The 18,117-nt window shown below is 51.3% G+C and overlaps 1 protein-coding gene across 1 annotated transcript; it reads right to left on the bottom strand.

Annotated features, from left to right (window-relative positions):
- Positions 1-452: 452 nt before the first annotated feature.
- LOC116950545 (actin-like protein 6A) lies at positions 453-16,215 on the bottom strand. The gene is made up of 14 exons (XM_032968411.2): positions 15,805-16,215; positions 14,233-14,309; positions 12,402-12,597; positions 11,172-11,272; positions 10,211-10,308; positions 9,335-9,429; positions 8,442-8,548; positions 7,688-7,777; positions 6,422-6,483; positions 6,119-6,233; positions 5,299-5,379; positions 4,411-4,506; positions 3,590-3,676; positions 453-2,762 (listed from the first exon to the last, which is right to left on the bottom strand). Exons 1-14 carry the CDS (start codon positions 15,827-15,829, stop codon positions 2,682-2,684), a joined length of 1,311 nt encoding a protein of 436 aa, XP_032824302.1. The 5' UTR covers positions 15,830-16,215; the 3' UTR covers positions 453-2,681.
- Positions 16,216-18,117: the final 1,902 nt, after the last annotated feature.

The following is an 18,117-nucleotide window of genomic DNA, read 5'->3' as shown; positions in this document are numbered from 1 at the left end:
CCAAATGCACTGCCAGCGCTTTCAAACCTCTATGGCAAGTGTGGTGACGTTTGAAAACATGTGGCACGATATCGGTTTAAAAGTTCGATCAGCTTGACTGACGCGGTCTTGACAAGATATGCTGTAACAATTGCGACGTTGAGGGGGGGCGGAGCGTGGTGAAGCGTGAAGAGGTACGTTGATGCAAGGGCCCCCACTGGCCACGAGCTAACGTGCGCTCTCAAACTCGCCCTGTATATTGCAGACCTGATAATCACGTGTTCATCCTGAGCTCTGCAAGCTTCTCGTTCCCTTCCTCGTGTATAGTTTTCAAGTCACGGCTCGCAAGGTTTTGCACATTTTTCTTGCCATTAAAAGTGATTTTAGCCACGATTTGGTCTCCGAAAATGGTTTTGAGGACAAACACCCAGGGGGCAAGGCAACTTTCCACGTAGTTTTAAAAACACGCACAATTTCTAAGGATGGGTTTTATTTCGAACATTACAAAACTTTGCAAACGGGGTGGTATTTCTTTTGCACCTTAGAACTATATTCTTACAAAAACCAACAACAAAATAAAGACGGCCAGGATGTTTCACGTGCGACTTCGGTCCGGTTAACATTACATCAGCCCTGCCTCCTCACTTTGAAATCAGGAGGCAGACGTTCAATTTACCTGCAACCCTCCTGCCAATCACAGCATCATGAACTGACTACTCCCGAGCACAATGTGTTACCAGTGGAGAAACAACCACGGTTGTGTTTATGGCTGTGTCTGTATCTCTATGGGTGTGTCTGCATTTGTATGGGTGTGTCCATGTGTGGGGAGCAGTCGTGCAGCCACACGGCAGATTCTACACAAGTGGCGAAGTTATCAATTGTGCGGGTGGTGGGGCCCAGGTGCTGAGCTATGAAACTGGGCCGGGGGGGGGGGGGGCATTATACTCGTTGCCCTAGGGCTGATGCCAACCACGATACGCCAATTCCATAGCGAGACTTACCAGAGACGGAGGAAGGCACCGAGCAAGTGTTGTGGCTATTGAGTGTGCAGGCAGTGCAACTGCGCCAGGGCTCACAGGCTGGAGGGGCCTAGGCATTTGCCTACAAATATTGTGGGGGTTCAAAAGTTTGACAGGAGGGGGGGGCCCCATTCAACGTCTTGCATCAGGGTCCAGGTCGGCCAAGCTACGCCACAGTTCCACTTCGCAGGATTCGTCACGAAACGTGTTTTTTTTTCCCCCAAGTGGATTAAAGCAGGGCGGGAGGAGAGGAGACGCGCGCGCCCGTTACGGGGGACACCGCCCGCAGCGTGCGTAAACAACAACAAAAAACGTCGAAGCCCTTTTGGTTGCACGCAGCGGCACGTGGATCTAGGCACTTGGGGAGAGCTACGCAAAAAGAGGGCTGAGCGTCGACCTAGGTTCAAAACGAAACACCCGACGGTTACAACTGATGAGCGGGACGGGGGGTGGGGGGTGGTGAAGGTGCGGCCCTGCAATTGCCCGCTCACTCACGTCACGGCCTGCACCAGAGGGAGCTCTGAAGGGTATTTGGCCTACTCTTTCACACGCTGGCCAGGCATCTTGGATAAATGTGGCACAGTGCTGGGTAGACAGAGGCGTAGGAGCGGGGGTGGGGGAGATTTGAGAAACTTGGACCGACGTTTCAACCGCCGCGCCCCGTGAGATTGACGGCAAACAAATAATAATGCCGAAGCTGAAGAAATAGAAACGCTGCCAAGAGGTGGCCACATTGCTTGCAGAGCTTCAATGGCCATGATCCAAGCAGTCACCGCCAGCTCCGCGCTGACCTTCCCAGCCACCGCGATAAACGCCCATTTCAGCTACGGGGCATCTGTGACAAAAAATATCTTCATAAGCTCATCAGATTCCTACGATCTAAATAAAGGTTCCGATTCTGACCGATTTTAACGTCTATGTAGAAGAGGCACGTGGCCGTGAAGGCCGCGAAGCCTTTTGCCGCGACCTTCCCAGTTTGGGTGAAGAGTCAAATGTCGAGGGATGAAAACGAAACGCAGTAAAATTTACAGGGTAAAAGCGCTCGCGCTGCGATATCCGAGTCAAGTTTAGGACAAGGCTCCACCTCTTAAGAGAGTGGAGTCGCTGAGAGGGGGTGGAGTCGCACCTACAATTAGCATGGTGGGGCTACGTACGGTGGGAAAGAAGTTAAACACACATACAGGGACTCCTCGACTTATGAATGAGTTAGGTTCCAGAGGTTTGTTCAGAAGACGATTTGTTCGTAAATACAACTTTACCCCTGTCGATTCCAAAAATGTTGTACGGCATGTACACTAAACACAGGGAATGGCTTTAAAAGTTATATAATCTCCTGTAGATGCCACTGGTTCTTCATATTCTGCAAACGTAGATGCCACCACCGCCATCTATTGCGCGGCGATTAAACTTACGAATCTCGGTCCGAACAGGCAAATGGACATACGGATAGGTCGTAAGTCAAGTGTTCATAAGTAGAGGAGTCACTGTACAGAGTACATGACGGGGGTGGGTGGAGCCACCATTAAAGTGTGCGGTCACAGGGTGGAGAGGGTGGAGTAACTGGGCAGAGCAGGTGGAGCCGCCACGCGTGGAAGGGGTCGCCGAGTGTGGGAGGAGTCGCCGAGTGTGGGAGGAGTCGCTGAGTGGAGGTCGGTGGGTTCCCCCGTGGGTCGAAAATGCACCTCAGGGGCACTTCCTGTCGACGCATTGCTTCCCGCCCTCCTCGTACTCCTGCTTGGAGATCCACATCTGCTGGAACGTGCCCTGCGCATGCAAAAACAGCGATCCCCCCAGGTAGTCTTAAAACTGTTGGGGCAAGTGCTGTTAGCACGTAGCACCTATGAATGAAGGCCGTTACGACACACTAAGGGGGTGGGTAGCCAGCACTATGCACGGACGCCTCTGTCTCCCGAGTGGCGATGTTTACACACCGCACCAGGTACTCATTTGAGGCTGAGTCGACCTAGGGAAGGCCCAGAACCGGTTCAGATAATTGTCACCGGTGTTGGCCGTGAGCGAGAATCGAACTCTGGCGGCCGGGTTCAGAGCGCTACACTACCGCTCCCATGCGCATGCGTACATATATATACACGTACAGATGCACGTGTATATATATACACATACACTAAAAAACAAGCATATAGTCAACTAAACTATAAACTCAACAGTTTCTATTTTACCACTTAAGACCCACTGAGCTATGTAGCTCTTTTTCAGAAGTGACCTGGCCACAAATGACATCTCAATGAAGTGGATTATTACGTGGAAATGTATATCAGCCAAATATTTTAAATGCATGCTGACTAAATGTGGAGGGAAAACCAGAGTAACCGAACAAAAATCCACGTGACCATGGGAAGGACATGCAAACCCCAAATATACAGCAGGCGTCAGGGTGGGGGGGATCAAACTCACGACCTCCTGTAGACCAGGCAAGGTAGTTAACATATCGTAGCCACCGTGATGATGAAGTGTGAGAGGGAACGTGCGAATGTTTGTGAGCAGGACTGAATGCGTTTGTGAGTGTGTGTGTGTGATTGTGAACCTGTGAGCGAGAGCGAGTGATTGAATGATGAGCGAGCGTTACACACCAGCGATGCGAGGATGGAGCCGCCAATCCAGGAGCTGAATCTTCGCTCGGCGGAGCTGGTGTTAGAGATCAACTTCAGCCTCATGCTCTGTGGTCCAAATCCACAGACAAACACAAAGACGCACATAGATATAGACAACAACCAGCAGTGGCCACTAAGTGGCGGTGACTTCACCACGGCGCTTGTGCCATGCCTGGTGTCGAAAGCTCACTTGGCAGGAAGTCAAGGTACAGTTACAGACACAAAGACACAGAGACAAAGACCCCCGTATAGCATTGACAGACGATTGGGGAAAGCGCTGCTACCGTGCATCTATGAAGGCCGGCACGGCACACGAGGGGGTGGGTGGCCAGCACCACGCCCGGCCACCTTTGTCTCCCCAGTGACGATGTTTACACACTGCACCAGGTACTCATTTGAGGCTCAGTCGACCTAGGTGAGACCCAGGACCTGTTCGGATAATCGGCACTGGTGAGCGGGAATCAAACTTGGGTTGCCGAGTTCGTAGTGCAGCGCGCTAACTGTTACACTACAGCTCTCCACACACACAGAGACAGTTACAGACACACACATGCAGATGCACAGTCACACACACATCCACAAACGCAATGTACATATGGGCAGCCACAAATAATCAAAATCCCACAATTCATCACACAGGCCATTGGGGGGGGGGGGGGGGGGGCGGGGGTGGTCGTGATACTACTGATGCTACTGGCCCTTGCTAGTTGCTGTGACGGTGGCGGTCACCCTTCCTTGTGCGTAAGCGATGCTGCCGATGGTTAACGGCGACTGCGCGTCACTGGCGTATGTCGACTCACCGGCGGAGTTTTCTGTGAGAGCTCACGGTTGATGCGGTCTGTGAAGCTCGGCAGGAGAGTGTTGCCCCCAGCGAGCATCACGCTGCCGTAGAGACCCTGCGCTCGCCGCAAATACCGCCGCCACCACCACCACGCCCGTGTGAAGTGTGACGTCTGTGGTGTGGTATGCGTGGGGTGTGATGTGCCTGGTGTGATGTTCGTAGTGCGGTATGGAAAGGATGTGGGAGGGTGGGTAGCCTTGAGTCTCAAGCTATTGTGGACTTGCCTCCTGATCAGCCAGGGGCTACGGAATGGTGGGGGCCGACACCCCCACTGCAGATAAACATCCGTAGAGGGACGCAGGCAAGTCCGGTGAGTCATATGCATTATGTGACCTCCTCCCTCAGGTGTTGGATCAAGTAGCCCCCCATCTGCGAGCTCCTCTGGCAGGTGAGGCTGCATTGGTTAGGTCACGTAGACCGCTTGCCCAGCCACCGCATGCGAAAGTAGCTTCCGTTTGGTCAAATAGAGGGGGCTAAATAGGCACGGCACTGGCTGGAGAAGGGAAGGACTGATGTGATACGGGAAGATGTGGAGCCGAGTGGATTTGCCGATGACTGGTACCAGCGGTGTCAAGATCGGCCTCTATGGAGGAGGCACGTGAAGGATGCTACTGGGCAGCTGGAGGCAGTCGCCCTCCCAACAATGACGGAGGGTGGAGGAGCGACGCTCACAACGCCGAGCAGAGTACCGGGCGGCTAAATCACAGTGAGTTGGCATATCCAGCTTCTGTTTGGCTGGATAAAGAGGCGGCTAAGTGGGTGTGCGACACGGCCGAGAGAAGGCTTGCGATGTGTTGCATGGTGCGCCGTGTATGATGAAGGACCGCAGCGGCCTGCAGGCACTCACGGGCCGGATGTCGATGTCGCACATGCCCACGCTGGTGGTCACCACGTGGCTCACGCCCAACATCGTGTTGCCGGTGAGGCCCTGCCGCACCAAAGACAGAACCACCAACATCGTCGTAGTCATCGTCACCGACACCATCACCACCCCCTCCTCCCGCACACGGCAACACGGGTCGCCAAGTGCAAACGCCACGATCACAACCACCGAGGGTTGGGAGCGGAGGGTTTCAGTGGGATCAGCGGGAGAAGCGCAAGCAGGCGTGCGGTGTGCGTGGCGTGAGTGGACAGCCTGGTGTAGTGTGTGTGGTGAGTGTGGTGTGGTGTGTGTGTGTGGTGCGAGTGGTGAGTGTGGTGTGGTGTGTGTGTGGTGCGAGTGGTGAGTGCGGTGTGGTGCGTGAGTGGTGAGTGCGGTGTGGTGTGTGTGGTGCGAGTGGTGAATGCAGTGTGATGAGTGCGGTGTGTTTTGTGTGGTGCGAGCGGTGAGTGCGGTACATGTGGCGAGCGTGGTGAGTGTGGTGATTGTGCCGAGTGTGGTACGGTGTGATGTGGGTGGCACGCCTAGTGCAAGTGGCAAGTGTGGTTCCACGTGCGTGGTGCGAGTGGTGAGCATGACGAAATAGCGAGTGCGATGCGGAGTGATGCGCGTGGCGCGTGCGGTGCGCACAGCACGTGCGGTGTGGTGAGTGCGCTATGTGTGGTGAGAGTGGTGAGAGTGGCGAGGGCAGCGCGATACGTTATGTGGCGAGCGCGAGTGGCGAGACTCACTCGTGTGGCCGAGTGCGGCACACGTGCGCGAGCGAGTGGGGCGCGCGAACCCTTACCCGCACGTGCGAGGGGTCGAACAGCCCCTCGGGGATCTTGAACCTCTCTGGCCCAAAGTCGCAGTTGTATCCGTTCGGGAACTCGTAGTGAACAGTGGGCATCTGAGCGGCCACCCTGCACACAGCACACCACAGACGCGTACGCACGTACAGATACACGCCAGTGAGGGGTTTCGTACAGGTGGAAAGACAGGAGGAGAGAGAGGGGAACAGCAGAACTGGAACAGGGGAGAGTGAAGGAGAGAGGAAGGGGGGGGGGGGGGGGTGAGTTGTACGTCATGTACGTGCACATGTGGTACGAACTGGTCATCGTAGGAGGAGTCGGAGACCTGAAGCACAGACGCCTGGAAGTCCTGGATCACCTCCTGCCACACACACATAGCACAAGACAAAGATCCCCGTATAGCTTTAACAGACTTTTTGGGGCAAGTGCTGTTCGCGAGTAAGGCCGGCACGGCACACGAGGGGGTGGGTGGCCAGCACCATGCCCCGACCGCCTTCGTCACCCCAGTGGCGATGTTTACACACCGCACCGGGTACTCATTTGAGGCCGAGTCGACCTACGAGGAGGCCCAGGACCAGTTCAGATAATCGTCACTGGTGTTGGTGGCCATGGAGGGGAATCGAACTCGGGGAGCCAGGTTTGTAGCGCACAGCGCACAAACCGCTACGCGAGTGATCCCCAGTCCATCGTCGCACACGCCGCTCCATACCACGTATCACTGGTCTTCTCTCGACCTTGTCGCAAATCCACTCGGCCCCCTCTCTATCCAGCCGAACACAGCATACAGAGACGCACAAAGCACAGACAACACGCATCGCGCGCACACGGCACACAGCATACACGCATGGTACACTGAACACAACGTTGCGGACAGTTATAAGAATGACAAACGTGCCCACAAAGAGACGTGCACCGCGGAGACGGAGCGATGAAATCACAGCTCGTGGTGCAGCCGCTGGGTGGGTTATTGCATCGCGGGGCCACGAGAGATGGGGGTGCCTTTGGGCGCCACGGTGGCTATGAGATGTTAACTACCTCGCCTGCTTTACAGGAGGTCGTGGGTTAGATCCCGAACCTGACGCCTGCTGTTGTATATTTGGAGTTTGCGTGTCTCTCTCTCTCTCTCATCATCATCATCACGGTGGCTAGGATGTTAACTACCTCGCCTGGTATACAGGAGGTCGTGGGTTTGATCCCAACCCTGACGCCTGCTGCTGTTTTTTTGGAGTTTTCATGCTTCTCTCCCCGTGGTCATGTGCAAATTTCTCCGGGTCTTCCAGTGTTTCCCTCCACATTTAGAATCAACGTCACGCATTTAAGAGTATTTGGCTGCCATAAGTTTCCACACAGTAAGCCACCTCGTTGAGCTATCATTTTTGTGGGCAGGTCGCTTCTGAAAAATAGTCTATAGTTCATGAACAATTTGTAGTTTCTTTCAGTCGTGGAACGATCATGGCTAAAGTTGGTAATGATGATGATAACGGTGTTACGACAGCGGCCGCGCTGTTTGGATAATTGCAACGACGACGACGATTTAGCAGGTGACTGCACAGCCGCTCTCTCACGTTGCACATGTGGTTGTGCCAGGAGCGTGTCACTTGCGGCAGCTTCTCCTTCTTCTTCCAGCTGGGCTGGGAGCCCTCTCGCACCGCGTCCTGCCGCACGTGCGGTCGACACAACACCGAGCAGCGAAAAAACATCAGGGGCGAGCGCGTGCAAGGATGCTGCGACGTTTTTCCAACAAGCGTGATTTTTTTTTTCCCCCAGGAGCATTTAATTCAGCGCTAACGACGGTGAATTAGTGATCGTTTAAAGCCGCGCAACGAGATGGCAGTCGTACGGAGCTAGGACGCAGAGACCCGCGCGTGCCACAGTGAGCCACACGTTAAAATGTATACCCATAGACAACCACAGACTAACATAGACCAATAGACTAACACAGAATGCATAGATTAACTTAGCTACAGATAGCACCCATAGACTTAACATTGAATACCATAGACTAGCGTCGAACCCATAGATTTAACATTGAACCCATAGACTTAACATTGAACCCGTAGACTTAACATTGAACCCACAGACTTAACATTGAACCCATAGACTTAACATTGAACCCGTAGACTTAACATTGAACCCATAGATTTAACATTGAACCCATAGACTTAACATTGAACCCATAGACTTAACATTGAACCTGTAGACTTAACATTGAACCCATAGACTTAACATTGAACCCATAGACTTAACATTGAACCCATAGACTTAACATTGAACCCACAGACTTAACATTGAACCCGTAGACGAGTGTCGAACCCACACCTTGGAGGCGATCATGTAGGGAGGGACAATTTCTATGTTCATCTCCTGGAACATCTCACGGCACTGCATGGTGATGAAGTCACCAGCTAGGGGCGACTTCACAATGCCTGGGTACAGCAGGGACAGAGATCACACCACACACATATGGCACCGTGAACACAGCAGGGTCAGCGTGTCGACATGTATCTATCGTGTACAGGGATCGCCATAACGTATGTGTGTGTGATTATTTGTTTTTAGGAGGCTCGCGAAGGACGCTACTGGGCAGTTGGAGGCAGTTGCCTTCTCACAACAACGGAGGGCGGAGGAGCAATGCCCACAACAACGAGCAGAGCACCGGGTGGCTAAAATACAGCAAGTTGGCACAGTAGGGGGCACAGCTGCTGCATCTGCCAGTCATCTCAGTCAGTCAACCCATGGCACATGGGCCTGTCCCGTGACCGCCTGTGAGCGAGCCTTCAACACTTCACGTGGCCTGAAAGTGCACCTGGCCTGGCACAGATGCAGTGGTGACGTCACCGCCACTTCGTGGTGAATGGCGGGTGTTGTTGTTGTACGAGTGTAGGTGCTCACCAACTGCACTTGCCCTAACAGTCTGTTAATAGCTATATGGGGGTTCTTTGTATTTGTCTTTTGTACGAGTGCATGACTGTGTGCGTGGCGAATATTTTAACTGGTCCTGGGACCTGCCTCTACGTCAACACAGCCTTAAATTAAGTACCTGGTGCGGCACATAAACATCAACGCTAGGGAGACAAAGGTGGCAGGGCGTTGTTGCTGCCCACCCGCCAAGTGCTGTGCCGGCCTACGTAGGCGCACGCTAACAGCGCTCGCACGGTCTGTCGAAGGCTACATGGGGGGAGCTTTGTCTTTGTGCGTGCGTAGACACCGACCCTGCTGCAGCACGTAGCCATCGTGCACGGGGATCGCCGTAGTGTGCGTCGCTCCGCTGTCGAGCACCAGCGCCGTGGAGCGCCCGTTGGCGAAGCTGTGGCCACGACCGAATCAAGGAGGTTGGAACCTTGTCCAGCGATTAGCTGACCCGACCCACCGGTCAAGTCACAGGAGTGTCTGTCAAAACCGACTAACTCAATAAACTGACCGACCCGCCGATCAAGCAACGGTACCGTCTGACAACCCGACTTACTCAGAGACTGACAAGCCAGCTGGTTGGTCGACAAACTGTTACGGTTAATAACCAGGGCAGCCAGCCGTAGGAGAACCGTGAACCTCTGCAAACAAGTGACGAACGCGCAACCGCCGGCCTGCATCACCATCCCAAATCACAGCATAACAGCTGCTCAGTTTGACCCATGTGACCGCGATCGAGTCGGCAAGTAAACAGAGTCCTTTAAAAATCACACGTTCTGAATTGCCACTGCCATCCTACAGAGCTAACATTTTAATGTTTCTACAGCCTGGTTCACGTGCGTTTTTCATGATCCACGTTTCTGTTTGGGCCAGATCCCCTCACCCACCCCCCTCCACCATCATGCTGGATAATCCTGTTCCTGGTCTAGTAAACACCAACAACGGGGAGGGAAAACGTGGTCAGGCGTGAAGCTGGCCACAACACCACGTCCTCATGCGCTAATGCTGGCCTGAAGATTTTCCACAGCGCAATTTGTATAAGCCCTCAAATAGATGCTAACAGCACATTCCCCCTGCAAGCTTTATGGCTGTATGGGCAATGTTTTGTGTGTGTGCGCACAGATCTGCGAATACTGCCATCTGTGAGCGCTATCGGGCGTTGGCAGGTGCGAGGATACGCGGTGAGCACCGCCGACTTGCACAGGAAGAAGGCGGGGATGTTGTAGTGCTCGAACATGAGCTCCGTCAGCCTCTCCCGCTTTCCCCGCGCGTTCCACTGAGCCACAGGACACACGCACGTATGCACAGATGCACACATGCACACACATGCACATCAATGCAGGCGGCAGTGGCCAAAGCCGTTCCTAGGATACGGCGAATCGAGGCGACTGCCCTAGGCCCCGCGCTTTGGGGGCCTTCAACGTCACGATGGTGTCAGACGTAATACTTTAGTTTGAAGGCGTCGAGGGGGCCCCGCACCCCACTATGGACAGGCCTGGTGGTGGCTATGCACGCGGCCTGTAATCCAGCACTAAGGAGGAAGCCAGGGTTGGTGGCTCGCACGAATGTTGCACAACTTCCTTTCCTCGTGGGCACCGAGGAGGAGCCATACCCTGGCTTGCCAGGAGAAGGCGGTACAGAAAAGTGCGTATCAGTATAATCTATCCCTCTTCTGTATGAGAGAGAGTGCTAACCATACATGGGGTTTCCTCCCACATGTATGGCTAAAAACAGCTCAATAAATAGAAAACTGCAGAGCTTGGACAATCGCTAGCACCAGTTGACCGCCTGGCTGTCTTCCACCACCTGGCTGTCTGTCGTTCCTCAGCGATTGTGAGAGATGCAATTTGCGTGAATGACGCTGCTACTTAACAATAAACGTGAATGCACGCGCACACACAAAGTGCACGCACACACGCGGCAAACGACCACTGAGAAATGCCAACTGTGGGAATGCTGCCTCACGGATTGTAGCCATCGTGCTAGGCACACGACAGCGGTGGATTGACAAAGGTTGTGTACCGTGTACGAGGAACAGAAATCCCGAGGGGATGTAGGTTGGGTCCACCATGGTGGAATGTAGGTGGGATCCACCACGGTGGCCGAGGGTCGCAAGGGCTGTGAATAAAGGATCCTTACCGGAGCTTCGGACATGAGCACTGGGTGTAGGTCAGGTTCCGACTTGATGTTTCGTTTGTACGTGTGATCCAGAATGGCCTGGAAGCAATCCCAGTCTTCGACTGTGAACCCGCACACGTACACGCGAGCACATGGCGTCACCCACACGCACAGACGAGCACAAGGCAGGGTTAAGTATCTGATAAAATCACCCAAAATGTGCCCCCCCTCACCACAGTTAAGCAGGTTCTGAAAACTCGACAGCGCTCGCATGGGGATTTTTGTTTTACGTGACCGGGATCCACTGTGAGGTGGGGGCCCTCATCCAGCAGTGGATGAACAAAAGGATCACACACGCATCAGTATACGTACTGTATATAGGCCTTGTTCAGCAAGCATCGACAAAAAAACTGCGCTCGTGAATGTGTAGCGGATGAGAGTTGGTGTTTTTTTATTTATTAAGCGAGGTCATAAGAAATCCACAATGTAGTTGATGTTAACAGAATTGAGCGGCGTGAGGAAAGAAGCAGCAAGTTGAAGAGATTTTTCACCTGCACTATGGTATGTATGTTTAACTTCTTTCGCACCTGTACGTAGCCAACCGTGCTAATCGGAGTTGCGGGAAATGGCACCCACTCCAGGGCAGTGGGACCCTGGGTAATTTGTTGATCACTTAAGGCAAATGAGCCTCAAGCAGGTCAATGGAAATTCGCAAACACTGGGAAGGCGTGGCTACAACCTGGTGAATTGTTCCGGCCATCAATAATCACACGATAAAGAGGGAGGAAGCGCTGGCGAGGAGTGGAGGCATCAACAGCTTTGGCCATGATGACAACTTAATCGTGATGGCGGTGACACTCATAGGAGTCTGTGAGCGACACTGCGTGTGTTCATGTGTTAGCGTTCACGTGGGGAGCGGTAGTGTAGCGGTTAGCACGCTGTGCTATGAACCCAGCGACCCGCGTTCAATACCCGCTCATGGCCAACACCAGTGACGATTATCTGGACTGGTTCTGGGCCTCCCCTAGGTCGACTCGGCCTGAAATCACGACATAGCGAGGTGTGTAAACATCGCCACTGGTGAGATAAAGGCGGCTGGGCGTGGTGCTGGCCACCCACCCACTCGTGTTCCGTGCCGGCCTTCATAGGTGCTGCTCGCTAACAGCACTTGCTCCAACAGTCTGTTAAGGCTATAAAGGTGTGGGGGGGATCTTTTTTCTCTGTATTCACACGCTCGCACAGCCTGCTCACTCATTCCGTTCTTGAGCGGTGACGTGACCTCCATGCCCTCGCGCGCCACGTGTAGCGCGTTCACCCCGATGTGGTAGGACCTGCGGGCGCCAACGTGGCCGCTCTCCATACCAACGCGCTCCAGCCCGTCCACGTCCATGGGCGTCGTGCCGTCCTCCCGCTCCAGCATCATCCCGAGGGCGGTCGGGAAGTCGGCCTGCACCGCGCACGGCAGCGGTGTTCAGAGTCAAAAACTCAACGCATTCGTCAAAAGCACCGTGGCCTTAAAATAAATATATACATAATTACATATATAATCTGTTCTGCTATAACACATGTTTTCATGACGTGAATTGGATTAGGGAACAGGATATAATGCGATTGAGTGAACAGAACTACGTCGCACGAGTAGGAATAAGCGGTTTCACGGCTGCCTCGGCGTAGCGTTGCACAAGGCCGGGATGCTGCTGGACGCTTCTAGATGCTACCCACGCGCCTCTGTGTTTGTTCAGCCTGTGTACGCATATCACGTGTTATCGCGGACTGTGCCTTACCCGATATATATAAAAGGGAAATTTGTGAATATGTGTGTCTGTTCGAAATGTTTAGCATACTTCCCAACATGCAACAAATTAGAAATTTGGCATGTGGGTAGCTTCCAGACTGTACACAATGCAATAATGGATATATTTTGCACGGCAAGTGAGCGGTGACGTCACATCTGTGATGTCACCCGCATGCGGAAGCGTTACGCAGTGTGCCTGCTGACGTCACGCATCCCCCCCCCCAACCCTCCGCGTAGGCCGTGTATTAATCCAAGACAAGAATCCAAGTCTCGGGCGAAGCCGGGTAGTAAAGCTAGTCATTTATAACGAGATTTTTCCATAACGCGGTGTTCTTTGGGACCGCAACTACAGCGTTATAGGAGAACGAACTGTATATGGTGACGTTTCGGGCAACGGCCCTTCTGTATGCGCACATGGTGAAGGGTCATTACTTTCAACATTCGTGTGAGTTGCATGCAATTCCCGTCCTAAAATACATGGGCAGGACACGTCGCTAGTAGGGATGACGGCCCATGGGTGAGACTAACAACGGATCGCACGTAAAAGATACATCCACTATGGAGACTGGCCGATTAAATCAGCACGTGTGCTGGTATCAGATGGATTGCTGCATTGTGGGACTGCCGAGAGATGATGAAGATGGTTGATGGAGCATACTTTCCATTCCTTGCATAACACTTTGCATTATTATTTTTGTTTCAATTTTTTTATTTTACCAACTCGGGCCCATGGAGCTGTATAGCTCTTTTTCAGAAGCGACCTGGCCACAAAGAAGTGGCTTATCGCGTGGAAATTTATAGCAGCCAAATATTCTAAACGCGTGCTGTTGATTCTAAATGTGGAAGGTAAACCGCAGGACCTGGAGAAAAATATATGCGACCATGGGGAGAGACACGCAAACTCCAAATATACAGTAGCAGGTGTCAGGGTCGGGATATAACCCACGCCCTCCTGTATATACCAGACGAAGTAGTTAACAACTCCTAGCTACCGGGATGATGATGAGAGAGACATGCAAACTCGAAATATACAGCAGCAGGCGTCAGGGTTGGGATCAAACCCACAACCTCCTGTATACCATGCGAGGTAGTTAACATCTCCTTGCCACCGTAGCTTCGTTAATGTCCATATCTATGATCCAGGTCATCGTTACTTCCGAGCACAAACGCCCGTTGGAGATAAATACAGAATCCACGAATAAGCGCATACACTTCCCTTCCTCCTCGCCTTGCCCGCCGCTCTGCGCGAGTGGAGTTCGTCACACGGGGCCCCCCACGTGCGCCTACCTTGGGGCAGTCCTCGCCCGCAAATCCTGTGCGCACCGAGTACGATCCCAGGTCGAACACCAGCGCCCCAACCTCATCTGGGTTCACGACGCAAAACAACAACAACAACCAGAGTTTATTAAATCTTGATTTGAAGCTTTCGTGACTGCAGGAATCCATACTCTTTGGTTCTTTCGGTAAAGTCACGTAGGTATAAGATAAAATAAATCACGACGTTTCGGGCGCAACATAAGGGTCCGTCATCAGGTGGGAAAGCCTCAGCAGCAGGCCATGCTTTCCCACTTGATGACGAACTCTTGTGTTGCACCCGAAACGTAGTGATTTATTTTATTTTATACCTACGTGACTTTACCGAAAGAACTAAAAAGTATAAGAGTTGATTCGTTCGTTAACTCGTTCATAGGCCTCGGTAAGGTAATTTACCATTGTTACCGGGTAAAAGGGGTAAGGTAATGGGTAGGGTAAAGGTAGCTCGGAAGAATTACCCGGTAGGGTAAAGGTAGCGCGAATTATTACCCGGTAAATACGGTGCCTTGTTTACCGCTAAAAGCTCCGTGGCGCAGTCCGTGACCTCTATTCAATAAGTAATATTTTTTTAAAAAATGTTTAACACGCTTTAATGAAATGTACCGTACTATTAATGGAAGAACTTCACAACTCCAGGAAGTGGCCCCGAAGCTTGCCACAACGTAAGGGGGACCGTGGCCAATTACAGCCAACGTCAGTTGACAGTGGACAATTAGACCCAAGCCGAAACATAACATAAAAAATCATGTTTAAAAATATTTATTTTTTATGATAGAATATAGTATTGTCATCAGTATGACATAAGTATACCAAGTTTGCAGTCGATACCACATTGGGAAGTGGGTTAAAATTGAGTTACAAGATTTGAGGATACAACAACAGACAGAGCGAGTTTAAAGAAAGCGTGTACAATTGGAATATTCGAGAGTATTCTATATGACTAAAGCGCTCTGCCTTGCATTTACCGTTATAAACCTTTTTCATGTGTAGTAGTACCCCAGTAATTACCCTGTAATCGGGTAATTTGTATGGGGTAAGGGTAAAAGGTAGGGTAAAGGTAGGCTCGTTGTTTTTACCTTTTACCTTACATTTCCGAGGCCTACTCGTTCATTCATTCTCGGAGCAAGGGAGCCATACTAAGCAAACTGTACGATCCTTGCGATGCAGCATGTATGCCCCGAGCCTCAAATACCTAAAACTAAGGTACCCTTAATGCCTGTGGCTAACCAAAGCCAGACTTGGGCACGCACTCTAGGGCTGTATAAAGTACTGTATTAAAGTATAATACTCATAGAGCAAGACGAAGGCACTATTACATCCTTACGGCTAAGTGCGGATGCCTGTGGCTCAAAAGAGTCATCTTAAGGCACCCTTAGAATGTTTACAGTTAGCTATTTACGCCCGAGACTCAGAGCTGAAGGCAACATTTAAGGTTATTCCGTTTGAATGCCTGAAGCTTATAAACATAAATTAAATGCACCTTTAATATTGCGAGTCGGTGTTAATGGGGGTGGAAAAAGTTAAACCCCCGACTAGAATACTCACCTCCGCCATAGACTCCGCCGCTCATGATCACCGACTCGGTCCGCGCAGCTCTGCCGACCTAGGCACCTCGCGGCCGGGCAGGGATTCTATCCGAGAAGGGGTTACCCCCGCGCGCCTACTTCGGGCCTAGCACTCGCCTTCAGGTCTCTTCAACTTACAACGATCAACATCAAAACCAAAAATAATAACGAAATGTGTGTTTTTGTGTGTGTGTAAAAAAAACAAAGTACAGTTGTTAGCCTCGGCGTTAAAGCCACCGTTTTTTTATTATTTCGTGTTTTTTTTATATATATTCGGTAAAGAACGCGGACCGGGAGGTACTGCAAACCGGCGCGTGGAACGGGGGCACAATGGAAACGGGAATCGATTCCTGCGTCACACAATCGATTCTACAGATTCCCGAAGTGCTCGCGGGCGAACGATAGCGGGCATCGATCCGCTTATTTTTCTTAAAGAATACCTCGATTCTGGGTAATCGATTCTCCACGCCTCCTATCGCCAGATCATTGGCGCCCACCCCACGTGTCTCTGGGTATCCGGCGAAGCTGTGGATGGATTGACTCCGTGAATAAGGGGCCGTCCATAAATGACGTCACGCGATTTTGGACGAATTTAGACCCCACCCCCTTCGTCACACGGCGTCACAAACAGTCAGACCCCCCCTCAAATATGACGTCACAAAGCTCTGCCCCCCCCCATAATAAAACATGCTTCAAATCGCTTAAAACTATTGTCATTGTAGCGCGTATTTAATGTGGCGCTGCACTCTGATATTGTAGGAGAAAACATTTATTAAAAAGTCTATTTAATTAAGTAGAACGTGTTGTCTGTATTGATTTAAAGTTGCGCATTTTGATGTGACGTCACATTTCTCAAACCCCCTCCCCCCTCGTCACACATCGTCACAAATGTCTGACCCCCCCCCCCCCTCTAGGTGCGTGACGTCATTTATGGACGGCCCCTAAGATGTTCAAACACCAACTAGACACCCTTTTGCAAGAAATCAAAGTACTGCATGAACCACACCGCAGTTACTGTGGTGAACATGCAAACATCCCAGTCAACCCCTTATCGGTGCTTCCTACCTTATTACTGACCAATTCACACCCTATTGGTCACCCCCGTGCCCTGATACATCTCAACGTTCATCCTACAAAGTCCAATCACAAGGGAGAAACACAAACATATCGACACAAAATGTTTGCCCGTATTGGGACCTGAAAATTCAATTTTCCTGTATAAGAATACGGCTAAACGGTATGGGTTGACAGGTTTGGTATAGCGTACTGTATAGTAGCGTAGTGTATAGTGTAGTATATAGTAATGTAGTGGATAGTAGTGTAGTGTACAGTGTAGTCTATAGTAGTGTATAGTGTATAGCACGCCTGTCAACCCTTTACAGACCAATTCAGACCTTATTGGTCACCCCGTGCCCCTGATACATCTCAACGTTCATCCTACAAAGTCCCATCACAAGGGATAAACACAAACACATCGACACAAAATGTTTGTCTGTATTGAAACGGCTGTACGCCGTATGGATCTGAAAGCTAAATTCCCCTGTACGAGAATACGGCTAAACCGTATCGATTCGCAATTTTGTGCAAACAAACACGCTTCGATAACATAGACATATTATTATTTTAATTATTATTTTATTGTTTCCCTTCTACGTGACTTTACCGAAAGAACCAAGAATATGAATCTCTGCAGTCATGAAAGCTTTAAATCAAAATATAGACATTGTCTTTGTAACTGATTGGCCTACACCAGAAACAGCCTTCGTTATGGTCTATTATGGTGTAACACCTATTCTTACTTTTCATGCTTTGATACCGGCAAAAAGGTCCCATTATCGAGTTTGAGCCTCGTTGGGGATTGGATTGGGCGGCCACCGTGCGTCACAGGGTGCTCATCGGTTACACTTTCGGGTTGTGCGAAATACATGTCAACCGCTTATTACATTGGCTGATAACACCGATTAGGAAACGGTCGGCTACATAGGCTACCATAAGAAATTCAACATACCGTGCATAACATGAATATATATAGGATCGCAGAGCTTGGGGAATTGTTCTTCGCACCGGCTGACTGTGTGGCTGCTACCTAAGTCGTCCTCTCTCTCTCTCTGGCGTGTTACAAGTTGACAGCATTATTACATCCTGTTTACAAAGTCGAAGTGAGTTCTGCTTGAATTAGCATTGAGACGCTGCTCAGCCCTTTACAGTACGGAGCCAGTAGTGGAAACTCCACGTTCCGACGGCAGGGGCGCGAGTCTATCCACAAGATAAACCACAAATTGGTGTCCATCTT

The sequence above is a fragment of the Petromyzon marinus genome, chromosome 39, assembly GCF_048934315.1.
Source record: "Petromyzon marinus isolate PM22_M1 ecotype Great Lakes invasive population chromosome 39, UKy_Petmar_22M1.pri1.0, whole genome shotgun sequence".
Lineage (NCBI taxonomy): Eukaryota > Metazoa > Chordata > Hyperoartia > Petromyzontiformes > Petromyzontidae > Petromyzon > Petromyzon marinus.
Note: the sequence above shows the minus strand (reverse complement) of the source record. Positions and strands in the feature narration are given on the sequence as shown.